At 42.4% G+C, this 21603-nt stretch overlaps 1 protein-coding gene across 9 annotated transcripts in view; it reads left to right on the top strand.

The window, feature by feature from the left end:
* LOC147009964 (uncharacterized) overlaps positions 1-21603 on the top strand; it is a 66899-nt gene that overhangs the window by 23088 nt on the left and 22208 nt on the right. For 7 of the 9 annotated variants that reach the window (XR_015053070.1, XM_085863224.1, XM_085863222.1 and 4 more), the window contains exons 5-7: positions 16398-16454; positions 16566-16622; positions 16778-16885. Coding sequence is in view for 8 of the 9 variants with exons in the window: in XM_085863224.1 (XP_085719350.1) it covers positions 16398-16454; positions 16566-16622; positions 16778-16885 (222 nt within the window). In the remaining variant the exon portion in view is untranslated. Of the gene's footprint in view, positions 1-3548; positions 7513-16397; positions 16455-16565; positions 16623-16777; positions 16886-21603 lie in introns of those variants that run through there. The other 2 variants (XM_085863219.1, XM_085863220.1) reach the window with 1 other exon arrangement.

Here is a 21603-nt window from a genome sequence, read left to right as displayed (position 1 = left end):
TTGGTACCATTGGCGTTATGGTACAGCAACTAAGAAGTGTGTACAGCCATGTTCATTTATGAAACCCATTTCATCCGCAAGGGAAACAGCAAGACCGGCAGCAATGCTCCTCCGTTTTCTGTCATGATCTGTTCTGTTCGAGCTCTGCTGGTCACCATGAGAGCCGCCTTTTCTACGTCACTGATGAGAACACTGGCACACGCTTCCTTGTTGATACTGGGGCTGAAGTGAGCATGTTGTCATGCACAACAGAAAAGAAGACTCGGTCTAACAACACAGCGCCACAACTTCAAGCAGTTAACCACTCACCTATTGCCACCAACAGAGAGAAATCTTTGACGCTTGATTTGGGACTGCGTCGAGTTTTTTGCTGGGTATTTATCGTCGCTGAACTGCCCACACCCATCATCGGAAATTATTTTCTCAATCAGTTTGGTTTGTTAGTGGATGTGAAACATTGTCGGCTTATTGACACCGCGACCAACCTTTGCTGTGAGAGGGATAGATTTGCAGGCATCAACCATCAGTCCCATATATGTGAAGAGTACCAACGCCTCACAATTTACTACCCTCCTCCATGAATACCCCAGCATAACTCGACCAGTGTACAGTGATGTGGCAGTCAAACACTCCATCACATAGAGACTTGAGGCCCACCTGCAACAGTGAAACCTCGCCGCCTAGCATCTGATCATCAGTCAATGGCCAGGGCAGAGTTCGACCATGTGCTTCAGCTCATTATTATCCACCTATCTAGCAGTAACTGGTCCTCCCCCTCACACATGGTCTCAAAGAATACACCCGGAGACTGCCAGCCTTGTGGAGATTATCGGGCACTCATCAGGGCCACTGTGCCTGATAGCTATCTGGTGCCACACCTCCAAGACTTCTCTTCTTCTCTGCAAGGTGCTCGAGTTTTCTCTAAAGTCGATTTGGTTGGAGCGTACCATCAAATACCTGTCGAGCCTGATTATATCTGTAAGACAGCTATAACCACACCATTTGGACTTTTTGAATTTGTTTGAATGCATTCAATCTACGTAATGCAGCTCAGACGTTTCAACGTTTCATAGACTACGTCACTTGAGGATTGCCCTTCGTTTACGCCTATCTTTATGACCTCTTGGTGGCTAGCTGTACACAAGACGAGCATGAAACACACCTGAGACAGCTATTCGACCGGATGGCTCAGTATGGTGTGGTGATCAACCCAGCCAAGTGTAAGTTGGGAGTGTCAACACTTACCTTCCTGGATCTTGTAGTGGATGAGCAGGGAATACGTCCTCAACCAGATAAAGTGAAGAGCATCTGTGATTTCCTAACACCTACATCGCTCTGCAGTTTGAAAGAATTCTATGCCTGGTAAACTTTTACTGCCATTTCATTCCTAACTACGCTGACACGCTTCAACCCCTCACTGATGTGCTCAGGGATAAGAAGAGGAAGAACCAGCCTATCACCCTTCGTGAGCGAGAGCTTTCAGCCCTTGAAAAGGTGAAAGTTAAATTGGCTGAAACTGTCCTCCTTGTCCATCCCAAGCCAGACGCTTTGTTATGCCTCATGACTGATGCATCAGATGTGGGCGTAGGTGGCGTAATGCAACAGTTGGTCGACAGAGAATGGCAGCCACTCTCGTTCTTCTCAAAGCGACTACAGCTGGCAGAGACTCGCTGCAGTACTTTTGGTCTGGAGTTATAAGCCATGTATCTCAGCGTCAAGCACTTCAGACATTTCCTGGAAGGAAGAACTTTCATCATCTACACCGACCACAAACCTTTGGTGTATGCCTTACTCTCAAAGCCCAATCATCACTCCCCAAGGGAGATTCGTCATCTCGACTACATATCCCAGTTCACGACAGACATCAGGCACATGAATGGACTTTATAATGTGGTAGCTGATGCACTCTCACATTCACACAGTGATGTGCTTCACACTTATTCCTCCATCGATTACAACCAGTTAGCAGCTGATCAGGAGAATTATGTGGAGCTTCGTGAGCTATGAGATTCATCTTCACTGTCGTTTCGGCAAGTACCACTCCCTGTTTCAGATGGATAAATCTGGTGTGATATCTCAACAAGCCACAAACGACCTTTTGTGCCTAAAAAACACCAACGTGGAATCTTCGATGCACTCCACTGTTTGTCGCACCCTGGCATCAGATCCACTCAGAAGTTGATATCAGCACATTTCATTTGGCCAGGTGTTAACAGGGATACTCATGAGTGGGCAAGGAATTGCATTTCATATCAGAAAGCTAAGGTCCATTGCCATGTCAATTCTCATTTAGGTACTTTTGCTATGCCAGAGGTGAGATTCGAGCACATTCACATTGTTCTCATAGGACCAATACCTCCATCAAATGAGTAAAGTTACATGCTCACCTGTATTGTTCGCTATACCAGATGGCCTGATGCTATTCCTCTACATGACATATCAGTAGAGACAGTCGCTTGAGCACTAATATGCCATTGGATTTCAAAGTATGCCGCGCCATCTACCATCACTGCAGATAAGGGCCAGCAATTTGAGTCCCACCTGTTCACCGAGTTGAGGAGCCTCTTGGGATGCAATCGCGTTTGGACAACGGCTTATCACCCAGCAGCCAATGGCATGGTTTAACGTTTCCATCAGTATTTGAAGACAGCTTTGAAAGCCCAATAAGACCCAAGTCAGTGGTACGAATATCTCCCTCTTGTTCTACTGGGCATTCACACTACCATCAAGAACGGTCTAGGATGTACTCCAGCAGAAATTGGTTATAGGACCATCCTGAAACTACCAGGACAAATGGTTGCACCTCGTCACCCTACTACATTACTGGATCCATCCAGTAATGTACATCGACTGCAAGAGCACATGTCCAATCCTTCGCTAGTTACGACACAATCACAACGACCCACAACCCAAGTTCCAAGAGGTCTTTTGAACTGTACACACATTTTTGTTCGATGTGATACTTGCTGTCTGCAAACCACTACAATCACCATAATCAGGACCTTTTAGAATTCTACGCAGACCTTCCAAGTGTTTCATTATTGACATGCAGGGCAAATGAGAGAATGTCAGCATTAATCGCCTGAAAGAACGAGAAGGTGATTATCACCTGAAAGAACACCTATAATTATTAAACTAGGTGATTATACCTCAAAGCCAAAATCAGCTGGAGAGAAGCACCATTTTTAATATTCTAGTTATTACAATAACTTTGAGTTATTGGTGTATGTTCCTGAGATCAAATATAATACTTGTCTTTATTAAACAAACCTGCATTAATAGGATGACAATAAACTTGGGTGAGGATTTAGAATAATTTTTTTTGTTTTGTTATTAATTCTACTCAAGGATAACAATTTGTTTTATTTTACGGAATTGGATGTAGAGTTGCGTTATTCAGTAACATGCATTCATAATGAAGACCATGCATTCTACTTTTTTCCGTGAGACAAATTTACTGAAATTGTACTGCAAAGAACAGCAAAAATATAGGATAATTAAAAAAAAAACATAAACGTGTTTTTGTCTTCTTATTTCTTATGTTGCAGAGACTTCTGTGGAGCTTCCTGTAAAATTGAGTTCAAGTCCGGCTTGGACATTTTCACGCAACAGGATATTGAAAACAAACATGGATAAGCGAAGAACCTCATTTGCTCGGAAGAAATGCAAAATGAATCACATTGGTGATAATGGACAGCAAGGTGCTGTTTTTGAAAAAGCCTTCACAAGTTCTGCATCTACCTTAAAGATACCTAAGACAACTCAAAGTGATGAAAAGCTCCACAAGTGTTCTCTTTGTGAAAAATCCTTTACAACTCCTTCTTATCTTAAGCTACATGAAATGATTCACCCTGACAATAAGCCATATAAATGTTCTTTCTGCAAAAGAGGATTTCAAACTTCAACTCTGCAAAGCATACACGAGATTAGTCACACCGTTGAAAAGTCACACAAGTGTACCATTTGTAGTAAAGCCTTCACTACTTCATTTGCATTGAGGACACATGAACCGATTCATGTGACAGAAACACCACACAAATGTTCTGTCTGTCAAAAGACTTTTCTGTCTCCATCACACTTGAAGAAACATGGGTTGACTCACATTGCAAAAAAGCCACACAAGTGTTTTGTTTGTAAAAAATCCTTCATGTCCTCATACGACCTAAAGAAACATGATTTTGTTCACAGGGGAGAAAAGCCGCACAAATGTTCTCTTTGTAAAAAATCCTTCATGTCGTCATATGACCTACAGAGACACGATTTTGTTCACAGGGGACAAAAGCCGCACAAATGTTCGCTTTGTCAAAAATCCTTCATTTCATCATACAATTTAAACAGACATGAATTTATTCACAGAGGAGAAAAGACCCACAAATGTTCTGTTTGTCAAGAATCCTTCATATCTTTTTCCGAACTAAAGAGACATGATTTGATTCACAGTGGGGAAGAACTGCACAAATGTTCTGTTTGTGAGAAATTATTTACATGTTCATCCTATCTCAAGATACATGAGATGACTCACACGGAAGAAAAGCCACACAAATGTTCTATTTGTGAAAAGTCCTTCATCACCAGTTCTAAACTAAAGAGACATGATTTCATTCACAGTGGGGCAAAGCCACACAAATGTTCTGTTTGTCAGAAATCCTTCATCCACTCATATGATCTAAAGAGACATCATTTCATTCACAGTGGGGAAAAGCCACACAAATGTTCTGTTTGTGAAAAATCCTTCATCTACTCATCCGAACTAAAGAGGCATGATTTCATTCACAGTGGGCAAAAGACACACAAATGTTCTATTTGTGAAAAATCCTTCATATGCAGATCCGAACTAAAGAGACATGATTTCGTTCATCACAAAGTAGAAAAGCCACACAAATGTTCTCTTTGTCAAAAATCCTTCATGTTCTTGTACGATCTAAAGAGACATGATTTTGTTCACAGTGGACAAAAGCCACACAAATGTTCTCTTTGTCAAAAATCCTTCATATCCTCATCTAATTTAAACAGACATGAATTCATTCACAAAGGAGAAAAGGCACACAGATGTTCTATTTGCCAGGAATCCTTCATGTCCTTGTCTGAACTAAAGAACCATGATTTGATTCACAGTGCCGAAAAACCGCACAAATGTCCCGTTTGTGAGAAATCCTTTACATCTTCGTCCTACCTCAAGATTCATGAGATGATTCACAGGGAAGAAAAGCCACACAAATGTTCTGTTTGTCAAAAGTCCTTCATCACCAGTTCTAAACTAAAGAGACATGATTTCATTCACACTGGGGAAAAGCCACACAAATGTTCTGTTTGTCAAAAATCCTTCATGCACTCATACGATCTAAAGAGACATGATTTCATTCACAGTGGGGAAAAGCCACACAAATGTTCTGTTTGTAAAAAATCCTTTATATGCAGATCTGAGCGAAAGAGACATGATTTTGTTCATCACAAAGGAGAAAAGCTGCACAACTGATCCATTTGTCAAAAATATTTTATGTCACCATCCGAACTGAAGATTATTTGAATCACAGGGAAGAAAAGCTGCACAATTGTTCTGTTTGTCAAAAATCCTTGGTATCCTCATATGACGTGAAGAGACGTGATTTCATTCATAGGGAAGAAAAGCTCCACACATTGTGTTTGTGAATGGACTTTCAAAACCTCAGTATATTTGAAGACACTTGAAAATATTCATGAGGATGTAAAGTCACATCTGTTATCCTTGTCAGAAAGGCTTGATATGAAATATTTCACAGGGGAGAAAAACTACTCGAATGCTCTTTTTAGAACAAAGCCTTCACATCTGCATATTGCCTCAAGAAACATGAAATGATTCACGTGGGTGAAAATCCCATCAAGTGTTCCATTTAAGATAAAGAGCTCTCAACTTTGCATAGTTTGGTTGGGTTTGAGGACCGAAAAGCAGAGCAAGAAGAGGGGAGGGCCAAAATATGAAGTGACAAATCTAATTGCTAATAAGAGCAATCGTCCGAAGGCAGACTTGCCTCTGAGCATGGTTTCAAATCTCAAGCCAGATATAAACTGCAATCGTAGTATTTTGCATGCACGTCGATTTTTCAATGTTTGCTCCGTCCCTCGGATGGATATTGAATTGGGTTTCTTGTTTGCCAGCACGAGTTGGTGGATGTCAAAGATCCCACGTTGTCCTGTGCGAAGAGGCGGTGAGCTATTGCTGGCACCATCAACAAACTACAAATTCTTGCACTTTCATTCGAGTATCCAGTGTCAGTGGTGACCCATCGAGGTTGTAACCCAGAGTAGCTTAGCCAAAGACACTGCCTCGATAACCATGTGCACATAATGGTGCAACGAGGAAATTAAGATGTAGAAACATTATGTGAGGATATTAAAAGTCACACAAGATGTATTCCCAAATAATGTTATAACTTTTATAATTCTCATCAGTTGTGTGTAACTATATTCACCCCTGCAAGTGATCACATCAGTCTTGGCAGGAAACGAACAGGAAGGACTGGCTTTGCAACCACACACTTGCTCTGTATCTTATGTTATGGACCAGTATGTTAATTTAATTGTGCTTGGAAAGGTTACATTTGCATTTAAGTTTCCTGTTTTGTAACAAGAACAACATGAGAAGTTCAAAGGCAACTACATTTGGGGAACAGAAAAAAAGAGAGGAGGAAACAGGTGTTGGGACATCTCTTGAGCTGCCACCCTCTGTTTTGATGAGTGCACATCATTTTAAAACTGACAGGCACAGTGAAGGACATATTAGGGTCTTCTGTATGCAAACCTGTGAAGGTTTAATGACTCATCGATCCCTTTACCACAACATTAATCCCTGTGCTATAGTGTGTGGGGATTCAGCTTCTCTTCTTCTGTCTATCCTTTGAGGTATTCCTATCTGCTGAACTCGCTCAACTATTAGCTGGACCTGCCTGTTGGACATTACACTTCACTTACTGTATCGGTGACTATATAATAGCTGCTGCTTGTATTATCTCATTGGCACCAGCTTTGGGATTTACACACCATTTTGAGAAGGCACTCGGCATGTTGACTGCTCTGTACTCTCGGAGCTTATTCATCCCTCAAACCTCTCTGTCCTTCAAACAAGTCATCCTTTTCACCTCTTCCTTTTCTTTCACGGAGTTCCCATCTTCATCATCTGTGGTGCACCTGTTACGGCAGAATCCGGTTCTCCTCGACGCTTCAGTGAATTGGGGATTCACCTTTCTGAGAACTTATAAAACCTGACTACCTGTATTGGCTTCACCATTTGTGCACACCCTCCGGAATTTGAACATTCCAACGGGGCTCACCACTGAATTTTCACCCATTTATCACCCGTTGTGTTTAATGTGAGAACTGCTTGACTAAGTCATGATTTTTCATATAGCTGCATTGCTTTGTGTGATGTTCATACTTATTTAATTTGGGGATTCCAAGGAAAGTCATTTATTGATGCATTTAATTAATATTATTTTGCTAAAGATAGACATTTGGAATTATTAAATATTTCTTGTACCTTTACCCTTCTGTCTTGTGTCTTATGTTGGTTTCACCCAAAAACAACGCTAAGGGCACATCAGTGTCTTTATTTTCTGCCATGACACCCTCCAGGTTTACCGGTGAACTCGCTGTCGTGCCCTGAGGTTGACTTGTAACAGACATTGGGGGCTCGTTAGGGATGTGAAACCAAATTGCCACGAAGAATATATTCATTAGAAGAAAACCAGGTGAAGCCAACAAATATTCATAATGCTGTTTGTTGTGAAGAAGTTTGTTGAGTCAGAAGATGAGGAACAACTTGATATGTTAGTAAAAATAAAATCCGAGCTTCATGAATTGGCTAAATATTGTAAAACCTTGAGGTTATACCAACTCTAAAGATAGCTGAAGTTCTGTCATTGGTGGTAAACCATTTGGTTGAGGAGAAGCTTTTAGATGAATTGGCATTCCAATTAACGGATGAGAAGTCTAAAACGATTGAATTGCGATAATTGGAGCTGCAGTTGAAAGAACTGGAGATTCTGAAAAGAGGCTCAAAGAACTGGAGATGCAGAGCCAAGAGAAAGAAAGGGAATGCAAGCTTAAAGATTGAGAGATTCAGGAAGGAGAAAGATTTAAAGCACGGGAGATTTAGGGAGAGTTTAAAGTAAGGGAATTAGAATTACAGAGGATAAATAGAACCACATCATCTCAATTCTCTTGGTCGACGAATCAGAACTCTTGGTACATTACCAGGTATGTGAGGCTTGTCCCCACCCACCCGATCCCCTACAATGAGAGATAAGTGAATATATACTTATTTCACTTTGAAAAATTGACACAAACCTTGGGTTGGCCTAAGGAATCTTGGACTATGTTAGTGCAAAGTGTTTTCATCAGCAAAGCTCAAGATATTTACTCTGCTTTATCCACTGACCAGTACTCGTTGTATCACGAGGTAAAAAGAGCATTTCTTAAAGCCAATGAACTGGTCCCAGAGGTTTACAGGCAGAAGTTCAGGCAGTGGAAGATGAAAGACAGTGAAACACTTGTGGAATTTGCTCAGGAAAAAAAGAGACTTTTTTTTTTTTAATAGTTGGTATATTTCCAAAGAAATTGTGAAAGACTGACAGATTACGGCAGTTGATTGCGTTGAGGAGTTTAAGCAGTGTGTGCATTGTGACATTAGGATGCATTTGGACGAACAAAAGGTGGAGTTGTTGCACACCGCAGCAACTATAGTTGATGATTATGCTCTGACTCACAAAAGATATCTCCCCAAACCGGATTTTCTAACCCAAAGCAACCTAGGGAGCGAGAATAAACCAAGTGAGGGAAACAGACCCTTCTTTAAAGTTCCTCCAGAAGACTCTCATGCCAAATTTGATTATTTTAATCCTGCCGACTGGAAGTTACATTTTCCTGTTGGTCATAAACCGACAACTGAATTTTCATCAAGGCTTACTTGTAGTTATTGCAAGAGGAGAGGACACCTACTCTCTCTGTCTCATATTTTGGAGAGAATAAACTGAAGTGATTGTTAGCCAAAGAGACTCCAACTATACTTACGGATGGTCAAAACCATCCTTTGTGGGTAGTGACTGTTGAAGTGATGCCAGATCTGGATGTTACTGATGAGTTACAAAATCCTCTGTCATGAAAGGTTTATATATCAGCTGTATGCGACACCACCAAGCAGCAAGCAACCTGTTTAAATATTGAGGAACACGGGGCCATCTCTGTCTTTGATGCGCAATCTGAGAAGACTACAACTGGTGCCAGTGTATTGTTCCAAGGTGTTTGTGGTTTTGGTAATGGACTTCTTCAGGTAGTTCACCTAAAGTCTGAGTTGGTGTCAGGACCTGTTCCTGAAGGCTTACATTCCACTCTTCCTGTAAAAAGAGTATTTTATTATCAGAAAAGGCTTAGCAGGTGCTAGTCTCGGTTAACTCCCAGTTTGTTGAAAAGCTGAGTGCTGAGTGGAACGCATAGAAGTGAGAGTAGGAGATTCCCCTCTTTCATGAGAGAGAAGTAGATAAATATTTCTCTCACTTTGAGAAAGTGCAGTGACTTGTTCCAAGTCGAGATGGTGCTGTGATTAGAGTAGAGTGAAAAAGGATATGGACTCAGATCCCAAACACACTTTAAAGAATGCTTTTATGGGCCAGGTTCGTGATGACTTTGATACTCGTGAAACTAGTGATGGTCATCGTCTTTGACCAGAAGACAAATCTGATGGCCAATCAGAAAAGTCTGGTCTCACACGTGCAAGACTGGCTGTACCGACCTGGTGTATTATGACAGAGGTACATTCCCAGAGGAACATGATGCCACATCAGTAAAACAGCACCCTACAGGTTGAACCCTGTTAAGTTGACACCTCTTCATATGGAGTTTGAATACATGTTTGAGAATGATATTGTTAAACTGAGTGACAGTGATTGGAGTTCAATTGGATTTGAGTGACAGTTTCCATTATTGCACCGATTTATAACAGGTCAATGTGTTGTGTCAAGAACTGCCTCTTATCCAATCCCTAGGATTGATGATTGCATTGACAGGATTGGTCATGCCTAGTTTGTGAGCAAGTTTGACTTCTTGAAGGGGTACTGGCAGATTCCGATTACTGAACGAGCAAAGAAAAGCTGTGGTTTTGTGACATCAAATGGACTTTTCAATGTGTAATTTTGTTTGTTTGTTTGTTTGTTTTTTTAATAGAATGTCGAGGCTCGTATGAGTGCAAACACTCAGAATGTACAACACGGGGAGCAGGAGATTCGAGAGGCGGGAGAGGGAAGGACAAAACAGTGAGGAACAGAGATGTGAGGAGATCTGTGGAAGGGAGAGGGATGGGGCTGGGTTACACAGGGTAAATAACATGCATACGTCAGGGACTTTCAGGTCCTTACACAACAGGGACTTTCAGGAAGGAAAGCAGGGTATTTGAAGGACATGGGTTTGGGGTGGATTAACGGGGATGGAAAAGATTGAGGTTTTGGATTGGGAAAGACAAGAGATGGTGGTGAACAGCTTTGTTGATGACTTGGAGGGGAAGAGTGGAATTGAGAGTGTCGGAGTTTGTTCAAAATGTGGGAAAAAAGAGGAATGAAAGAGTGAAGGTGAGCAGTGATTCATGATTTTGGTAGTTTTACTAGAAGGGGGTTGCTGGTGGACCTTGAGCGCCCTGTGGAAATATGGGGGGGGGGGGTGGCAAGGCCGGGGAGGATGGTAGAAGACAGAAAGACCACTGACCTGCCTGCGGTGAGGGAGTGAGAGACCTAAAGACTCAGCCTCATCGCGGGAGATACCAATTATCCTAAATGCCTTGGTTTCCACAGCCTTAAGCCGAGATAGGTGAGAAGCAGAAGCACCAGCCCAGAGGGGAAATCAGTACTCCATCATGCTGCAGACGAAAGCTTTGCACATAGCCAGGAGCTCAGGTGTGCCAAGGAACTTTGCACGACGGAGGATGCCCAGTCGGCGACTGGCTTTGGAGTCTGGCTTGGAAATGTATCTTTCCCCGGAAAGATCATGGCAGACAGTGAGACCTAAAAGCTTGAATGAAAGGACTTCTTCAAGAGGATTGTTGAGAAAGTAGATGGGGGGGGGGGGTTCCAGACGGTCCTTTCAGAGAGACATAGAGTGTGAGATGTGAGATTTGTCAGGGTTGAAACATATTCCATGTGTTGGACCAGCTTGTAATTTTAGCAGATCTGCAGAGAATGAAGAGGCTGCTGCTTACCAATCTGAGGGATGACGGATGGTACGGCAGAGGGTGGGGTCATCAGCAAAGAGATAAAGAGGATAGTTCTTCCTTTTGGCCTAAATAATGGCCCCACTACATTTCAACACCTCGTCAATGACCTTTCCTTGGATCTTGAGGGGGTAGAGACATACATTGTGATGTTATCATCCATTCCATGACTTGGGACGCCTTTTTACAGCCTTACTAATGCCAAACTGACCATAAATCTGTTTAAATCTCAATTTGCTAAAGCACATGTTGTATTATTCAGTCATGTTGTTGGTCAAGGTCAGGTACAGGCAGTGAAAGTGAAAGAGGGAGCCATTGATAGCTTGACAGCACCTTCAGGTAAATAGGACCTCATGAGATTCCTGGGTTTCAGAGATTTTGCAAAAACTTCTCTGACGTCGTCATACCTTTGAATAATCTGCTCAAGAAAATGGCAAATGTCAGTTGGCATTCGACAAAGTTGAAGCCATACTTATGACTTCTCTCATTCTTGTAGCCCTAAATTTTCAGAAAAACTTTTTATAATCGTGATTGATGTTCGTGATATGGGGGATGGGACTGATTTGCTCCAGGAAAATGCTGTGGGTATCGATTCCTAAAATTCCTAAATCTAAAAATTCCAGAAAATCGCAATGGTCATTACGTCAACTGTGTGACGTAATCAAGGGAAAGATTGTCTCAGCACGCAATGGATAATGGCCGCACAACGTGCTTCAGCTCCTCAGAAAATGAATTTGATGAATAATTTTCTGATCAAGAATCCTCAGATGAGGTTGAAGACTGAAGGTGACTTAGGCTGGAATTTGTAATTAGTTCAGGATTTCAGCAATAACTCGCCAACTCCACAAAAGACAGTAGGATTTTTAACGTCCATTAATGCTCGAAGACGAGACACCCAACTTAAGAAATATTTGTGCAAATCCACTGAGGGATATCCCTCTCATCACTCCCAAGGTGTGATGGTCTCAACAGCTGTGGCAAGGTCATTCGAAAGGTCCTTTAAGTGCAAAATTTGACAATTCACCACTCCATCCCTTATTAATGATTATCTAACAATTTTTCTTGATATATTTCATGACTTGATCAACATTAAAATCAAAATGTTGTAATGTTGACAAAATATATTATTTTGATTCAAATAGACATAATTTATTAAACCAAATTTTACACGTTTTTGTTGAAAGTTTTTGTAAAATGTGGCATTTAACTGGCAAGTATCCATTGGTTTTACCTCTCAATGAATAAAATACATGGATGCTATTGACTATCATTTCATTTCACTAAATCAATCTCTTTGTAACTATGCTCAAGCAAAGACAAAATTAATATGTTAGGATGATGTTGCAAGATTTCAACATTAATACGACTTGCGAATGTCATGCACCATATATGCACACCATTTAAAACCATTGCCTTGGAATAACCCAGTAGTATATGAGGTACTTCCTAAAAAAAAAAAAACGTACGTTCCAACATATAATGACTAAACAATCAGTAGATCTCAGCATCTCGAGAGTTGTACATTTTTGATTTAATAACAATTGAATGTTCATTGATGTCCCAAAAATATAGGGTGTCCCAAAAAAATATACAACTTTTAAAATGCTTTGTTTGATCCTAAAAAAGCAGTAATTTTGTCACTAATGTTTCATTTCTTGTTGCAGAGACCCTGAAGTTTATTTTGATACCAAGCAAGAGCCAGAAAAAATGTCAAGACTACCGTACAACAACGGACGAAAATTGTTGAACTTTGGCACCAGACGAAAAGTGTCATACAGGTGCGACGTCTTTACTCGAGACATTTCGGTATCCACTTGCGCCATGCACCAAACTTTCGGACAATAAAGTGCACCATCGCAAAGTTTACCAATGTGGGAACCATCTGTGACCTTCACAAGGGTCACAGTGGTCGGAAGAGGATAGGTTGTAGTGAAGAAAATGTGGAAATGGTGAGACAGGCGGTCGTTCAGAGTCCAAAAAAATCGATTCGACGATTTTTTGCCGAGACAAACATTCATAAGAGCACCGTACAGAGGATCCTTCGCCAAGACATTCATGCCTTTCCATACAAAATTCAAACGGAAGCGGTGCTTACTGATCAACAGAAATGCAAGTGACTAGACTTTGCAAATTGGTTCTCAGGAAAGTTGGAGGAAGATGCAGACTTCCTCAAAAAACTTCACATGACAGACGAATGCCATGCTCACTTGTCCGGGAAGGTAAACAAGCAAAACTTTCGGTACTGGGGAACTGAAAATCCTAGTAATGCATCAACTGAACTGGTGCCTCGATCTGTTCTCAAAGTCACCATGTGGGTGGCGGTTGGTTGGTATGGGATAATTGGTCCATACTTCTTTGAAGATGACCAGGGATGCACTTGCATGGTAAACCAGAGGAACTATCGTGAAATGATTCAGGAATTATATCTGCCTGAGCTACGTACTCAGGCCCGTAGGAGAAACAACCTGATCCAGATGAGAACCCAGTGGTTCCAGCAGGATGGGGCACCGCCCCATACAGCCAGGGAAACAAGGCGTTTTCTCAACCAACATTTTTAGGGCCGCTTTATCTCCCTCTACGAAGATGTTGAGTGGCCACCGTTTTCCCCTGACCTTACTCCTCCAGACTTCTACTTGTGGGGGTATCTCAAGGACAGGATCTATGGAAACCCTAGGCCTCAGACTCTTGATCAGCTGAAGGAAAACATCCACCGAGAAATCCAGAACATTCCTCAGGAAACGTTTCCCAAAGTGATGGAGAACATGACAACGTGTTTGCAGGCAGTGATCGGACAACGTGGAGCCTACGTCGAACATGTGGTCTAAAAGAAAACGACGATTCTATACCAAAATTTAAATTTTGGTGACAATTTTGACATTGGTCCAATAAACTTCAACCTTTCACCTTTCTATCCAGCCATATATCTTTTTAAAAATATATTTGTTATGACCATCCTCTTTGCAGATGAAAAGTTGTATATTTTTTTGGGACACCCTGTATACGATATACAGTATCTGCTGTAATTATCTGACTCGTGTCATTCTTTCATATCACAAAGCAAGTTAAACAGCATATCAGTCTGAATCATTGCCATCTTGGAAAGTGAAGCAGTTGAAGCATGATCTAACAACACATGAACTTGCAGGAATGCATTTCAGTTTGATCATTGTGCAGGAGCAAGTTGCTCTTGGCAATTTGTTCTGCATTTGCTGTGTTTAAGATCTTTGAAAGTCTTTGGTATTGATGATTCATCAGCACTGACTCCAGTAGTCAAGTCTCAGCTACTTTTCCTCTCAAGTCCACAGGAGATGGGATCGTTGGCCTTGCCTCTGTGGAATTGTACCATATCGTTGCTTGTTCGTGAGCACGATGAATACGTTTGCGATGGGTGGCTGACCTTTGGACCCTTGTCGCAGCTTTAATGGAGTCTTTAAAAGGAAGTAAAAAGACTGCCGAGTCAAAAGAGTCCGAGGGGTTGTGCGAGTTCGGAGGATTGAAGGAGTGTCGAGGTCGTCCTGCCAGCGTCTCTTCATCCTGTGCCTGTTCGTCCTGCCTACCTGCCTCTGCCAATTTTGCCATTCCTGCCTTGCCGCGTTTCATCGACCTGCCCATGTGCCTTCGTCTCATCGTCCTGGTCTTGGTCTCCCCATCGTCTGCTCACTTCATCGTCGTCGTCCTCATCCGTCCCTCATCGCATGCTCGTCTCCACTGCCGCCAGAGCTGAGTTCCCCGGTTTTTGTTCCCTTTCCCGATTGTGACTGAGTATGGAGTGAGGCACCTTAGTTTCTTTAGATTCATTTTTATTCTCATTGTGTGTAATTATTTATTAATTCCATCCCCTTCCTCCCAACCCACCGATGTCTCCTCGCGATTACATAATCCCTGGGGTTTTTTTATTGTTTGTGGTATGGGAAATATACTCGTTGGTTTTCCCACAACTAAGCTTCTCGCATGTCTCCTCACGACCCGCATGCGCGTTGTCCGCCATTAATTCGGAACGTCTCCTCAGGAGTTGAGCCAATCGGGACATCGTGGTACTTTAACCTTCTGCTGCAACAAGTTTGACGTGAGTTGAGCTGCAATACTTAAAAGCTAAACAGGTTATTCAGAAATGACAATTTATTCTATGGGTATGCGCTTTTTTCCCCCCGGTGGGTCCACAACCGTCATGATATATATCCCATTTAATAATGTACATGTATTTGTGGACTTGGGGTTAAGAGGGGGCTTTGTGGACTGAGTTAGGGCGGGTGGGAGTTGCGGATTTGAAGAAGAAATGGGAAGGAGAGGCTGAGAGTTGTTTTGAGAAAAGGAAGACGGGGGAGGATGGCAAGTGGTACTGGAGGGAAAGGAATTTAGGAGAACTGAAGGGATGAGGGGGTCAAACAAATAAATAAATGTCCCTCACGAATTTTCTGTGATGGTGTTATTTCCTTTTGTGGGTGACATTTAATTATGTATATTACACATATTACTGTCCTTTCCTTTGTGAACTATATTATCCCAAAAACAATAAACGAGGTTTCACGACATGATTTCATTCTCGGTGTATATTTGAGCTCGGCTTGAACATCCTCCCTCCCATTTCACCTCTTGCTTCGTGAACGTGAAACAAGAGTGGATGAGATATAAGATGTGTTCATTTGGGGAAGTGACATGTGTATAACAACAGTACAATAGTTCACCTGAATTATTTTCATATCCACCGGTATGATAGAAATTTCCGTTAATTTTGAAGTTGGGAAGAGATAAACAAAAACCAACGGAGTCAGTTCTGAAACTCGTGTTGATGGTCATAGACCGAGACCCCCGAGCTGCACTCACGATCCCAGCTCTGTTGAAGGTTCAAGAAGTCAGAAATGAACACTAATAATATTACAATATCCAACAAGCTCCTCTGACTCCAAGTCGGGTTCTGATGGAAGGAACAGAGGGGGTCCAGGAGGGGCTGCTGGGATCTGCGGGTTCAGGATCCTGGACGTTCAGAACCTTCGTGATTGAGGGGACGGGACGGACCAGGAACCCGGTACGGGGTTCTCTCATGATGGACAAACCACGTTGATGAATATCTCGGAGAGTAAATAAAGGAAGAGTTTAACACGAGTTTGTTTTAAAGTAAAATCTCCGAGTGTGATCTTTGTTTAAAACGGGTTTTGTTTCTCCACAGATCCGATAGTGGTGGTGAAGGTGGAACCTGAACCTACAGGTGTTTTTCCCTCACAAGGTAACGATCTATAATAACAATGTACAAGTTGAAGATAACGATGCTGGATGATGGGAATGACCTGACGGGTTGTGGTGAGTTTGGTTTCAGACTCGATCGATGTTGTTATAGATTTAAATGAGGAGCTGAAGGTGAAACTTGAACTTGGGGAGAATTGTTCTTCACAAGGCGAGTCCAGCACGACGTTTAACCATTTCTTCACAGGATTTAAATTAACTTTTCAATTTATTATTTTATAAACGATAAAACTGTATAAATTACCTCAAGATGTTCTCGGTATTTTAAACCCTCCACGGCCCCGACGTCCGTCCATTTCTCCACAGATGAAACGGGTCGAGTGAGCCCCGGAGGTTTCCATGGTAACGTTCCTCCGATGTTGGACGTCACTCGTGTGAAGGAAGAGCCGGGTGAAGATTCCCTCTCAGCAGAAGGTGAGCGATGAATGAAACTCTGAATCATTCCCAAGTGATTTTTTAACCAAATTAATGTTTTATAACTCACTCCCTTTGTTTCATTTAATTTTGCCGAAAACATTGTTGAAGAGTACAGCATCGTTTTTCTGAAGCTCAGTTGATGTTCGAGCTCTTTGTACTTGTAGTTTCTGTCGAGATATTTGATGAACAAAATAAGTTTCATTTCTTGTCCCTGGATTTCTGAATGTGAATTCCTCATGTGGATTCTTAATTTTGTCTCCTTTTCTTTCCTATTTCGGATTATTATCCTCTCTTGATACCCTGTTACATGAATGGTGAGGTAATAAACCACAACCGCTTCTTCATTCAACCTCAAAAATATTTTCTTGAATAAAAATTTTTTATGAAGATTTCATTTCACAAACCATTCAGATATTAATGGATGTTTGTTTCTTTGTTACCTCTTCCCACCAAAGGTGGACAGAGGCTATGTTTTCACCCTGGTCTGTTTGTCTGCATGCATGATATATTCTGTTCTGGGTGGATTTGGATGAAATTTGATGGAGAATTTGGGTGTGTGACATGAAAGAATTGATTAGATTTTGGTGAATATCTGGAAACTATAATTTTTTAATTGATTCTTCATCATTGAGAGATGGGGCTAAAAAAGATATCTTGCACGATATGTCAAAAAGTTGTGAACGGATTCGGAGGAAAATTGGTGGTTGAGTTGCTTAAGTGACAAAAACAAGCCGATCAAATTTTGGTTCAGGTCCGAAACCAGATCCGGCCTCGCAATGGGATACAAAATGTAAACTAATCGGCCTGGTGGAGGTATTCACTCTTCCGAGTGCCTTTCTCGTTTTGTTGTGAACTTAGTAACTTAATGAAAAATCAGAAAGTAGTTTAGATGACACGAACATCATAATGCTCTAAAATGGAGAGATTGCTTCTCATCATCAAAGATGATTGAAGTTTTATTTTTTTTAGCCTGTCTCTCAATAGACTTCCTTGAATCATTTCCCACAGCATTGGCACAAAAGAACAACAATAAGCACTCTTTGTGAACGTTGAAGTAAGATGCAGTTCTCTGTCAATTATCTTTCACTAAATCATCTTGATTGCTATCTTCTAATAAAGACCAGTCTCATTGCCATTTTAAACCTGATCTGATGACTATTATGTCGTGAGCCTGCTGCACCTCTCCTTCAAGAACTCCAGAAGTGCACTCATGTTGATATTGTCACTCTTTCCCTCAATTTAAGATTCTTCACCATAGAGAGATGGGGCCAAACATAATATATAGCATGAGATTTACAAAAAATTTGGTGCCTGATATGTTCTACTGGATCAGGCATTGTGTGGCGAAGTTATGCGCTCTACTGAGTACCCTTCTAGTTTAATGTTTAACTTGGATAGTTTGAAGGAGAGATCAGGAATATTATGGGAGGGTATGAGGGGTGGTTTTCTTCCATTCCAAAGGGATTAAAAATATAAAAAGAAGTGAATGACACACTCAAATTCAAAGCAGAACTAAGAGGAATTAATTGGTTATTGATACTTTGAATTTAATTCGTATTGGCTACCAATAAAATGTATTGGTCAAATCTGTGGTAATTACCTCCCAGTCTATCTCGGTTCGAACAATGCTAGACCAATAGAAGGAAAGGACAAACACGGACAGGTTGGAAATCGACAAATAATTTATTAATAAAATAAATAAATAAAAAGAACTTTTTCTTTGCTGAGGTATATAAAGAACTTCAAAGCAAATCAATCAAAATGCCAGAGAGACAAAGAAAGAGACAAAGAGACAAAGAGCAGATGCTTATCGGGGGTTGACTTACAGCGAAACGCAGACAAGGGTACCCAGCAGATCATTCAGGGGGAGGGGAGGGGAAGAATCGTCTCGCTCGCCAGAAAGACGCCCATGAGGCAAAAACGTTCTGAAATGCGTGCGTGCGTGCGTGTCACGTCCATCGCCAGGACCAGCTTTGTCATACAGCCTCTCATGGGGCAGCCTTGATAGTCCAGTCGCTTAGGGTAAAAACATTTACTGACTGGACAAAAGCACCAAACTTGGTACAGGGCTTCTATATGATGTACTAAACAATTCTGGAAGGGGAGCCAAGCACAAAAATTGCATTGGCAGCTTTCATAGGCCTTTGAATTTTTGTGTTTAGCCACGCCCAAAAATGCTCCTCTTGTTGCGGAGGAACCACTGGAATGCGGACAAAATGGCGGCACTGGCAGCAGTAAGTGTGTTTTTAATTTGTAATCTGCTCGGAAATTTGTCTTTTCAGTCATTTGTTCTCATTGATATGACAAAGAAAGCATACTACTAAATAAAGGAGAGATAATAGGCATCATGTGTGATATTGTGGAGTGAATTTTGACATGATTGGAGAATAAAATCGATCGTCAATTGCTGATCCGGTTTGACCTTGGAGGAAGACGATCGATCAATCGTCATCGATGATGATGATAAGGCCAGGAGGAGGGCTGGGTCGGTTTGCCTTCATTTTTGTGTTCAATCAGATGAGAGAGAACATAAGCCTTTTTATGTAGTTGAACGTTTTATGATGGGGATAATTCTCAGCAGGAGGGGAGGGGTGTAGTAAAGAAGGGCAAGAAGCCAAAAAAAGGGCAAGAAGGGGAGTGACCCCCACGACACAGAGAGTGTGCCAGTGCAGAGACCTTTTTTGAAGTCTTTTTATAATTACCTGGCCTATAAATATGCCACAGAGTTGAAACTTCCATCAAATAAAGGTTATCCTAGACCTTTATTTCGCTGTAAAACAGCTTTTTATGATATTGTGACGTCCACGGGACTTGAACAGTCCCGCCAATGTAGAATGAGCCGAAACGATGAAGGCGGTTTATTTATTTATAACCCAAACATGGCGGTTCTAATCGCTCTACCGCAAACGGGACGAGGAAGGTGGCACGAGTCACTTTTCACTGAGTTGATGATGTTTATTTGTTTTTATTATTATCAGAAATAACAAGACTCGGCAAGAAGAGGGATCCGGGGCGATTCGACGGGATGGTGTGGGATCGGGCGTGGGGAAAAACACAGACAATTCCAATGAATATACAGTTCTCAATCCCTCTAAGGCGCCAAGCACACACACACACACGCACACACACACACACACACACACACACACACACAAAACGTAGCTATTTCTGGTGGTCAGGCTGGACCATGGTGTGGACGCAACTGTCCCTGGATCGGCGTCGGACGAGCCGGCCTTGCTCTCGCCAGGGGGGGCAGGAGAAACCGTGGTGCTGTCGACCTCCTGGTCCTGGCCAAAGTCCGCCCACAGCCGCCAGGGAACCAGCTCCGGCGCCAAGCCGCGAGCAGGAGAGGGAGGCAGGTCCGCCCGCCGCCCGACCCCGCACTCCGAGTCAGCAGAACCCCAGAGCCAACCGAGGTGAGGCACAAGGCTCGGCAAGGCTCCCAGACATGATCAAGAGCACGATCGACTCAGCACAGCAGCCAGGACGCTCTCTGCCGCCACAGCTTCCACACCAAAAAAACACGATCTTTTGGTTGTAATCTTCTTCTTCTTCCTTTTCGACCCCGAACAGAACCTTTTTATCCTTCTGTCCTCGTCACTTCAATCGAGCCGTTTATTGGCCCACCGCCATTGCCTTCCGCCAATCGTGATCACGGGGCAGAGCCATCCGCTGCACTGTCCTGTGACGTCACGGCCAGTCTTCAGAGAATACCAAAAGGGGTTTACACAGACACACTTACCCTATCCCGTGTCCCTATCTAATTACGTGACATTTATCATTTCCCCCTTGAAGAAATGAACATTTACGAGACAACTTATCACCACTGAATTGCAACTTATTACATCGAGATCCTGGTAAACTCGAACAGCATGGCATACCTAATTAAACATCCTAATTACCCTGTGAATGCATACCCCCCCTCAAACGTAACACTGCCCCCTCCTCTGGTACCGCAGCTCCTGCAAGGTATATCACAGGCGCTACCGTACCAGCCTTAACACTTACTGACTCACACCTAATTAACCTAACGAAATAAAGTAGGAGGGGCAATGGGCAGCGAGTCGCAGCTAACTTACCTATCCTGCTTAATGTACTACCCCCTTATGGCCTTATCCTCGCCTAAACAATCATTCGTTTTTTTTCATTTTATTTTATTTCATGAGAGCACTGAGCGAAGTTGCACTCCATCTTCTAGATCATCGCTCTTGCCCAGCACTCTTCCAGTGATCTGGGGAGGGGAAACAAAAGGTTCCACAAAAACACAACACTTATACTTTATATTCCTACTCTAAGCCTTAACGACACTATTCACAGGATATTTACACTTGACCGCCTCCCCCAGTGGATGTTAATAGACCCAGCGTTACCTGGGGAGCCAATTTTCAAATTTGCTTGCCCCAAAATTATGCGGACATCATGCCCTTGCTGCACATGTCAAGTTGTGCGGGATCGGGTGGGACTCACACATCTTCACAACACTCACACCATGGTCATCATCACATTTCTAGGTCATGGTCCTCATTTTAATCATGCAGGCTGAATCCCGTCGTGGCCGTGGGGTGGGTTACCACAAGATGATGGGGGCATCTCAGGTGCAACCATGCCCACAGGTAAGCTTTAGTCCAACCCGGACGTTTCTCCGCCCCGCTCCCTTTGATTCCCTCCCCCCTGGTAGCCATCAGCTCTAATCCCGTACAACACTCTGGAAGGGG

Source organism: Eptatretus burgeri, chromosome 17 (assembly GCF_056783735.1).
Source record: "Eptatretus burgeri isolate ZD-2024b chromosome 17, Ebu_testis_v1, whole genome shotgun sequence".
Taxonomy (NCBI): Eukaryota; Metazoa; Chordata; class Myxini; order Myxiniformes; family Myxinidae; genus Eptatretus; species Eptatretus burgeri.
This window is presented reverse-complemented; position numbering and strand designations above follow the sequence as displayed.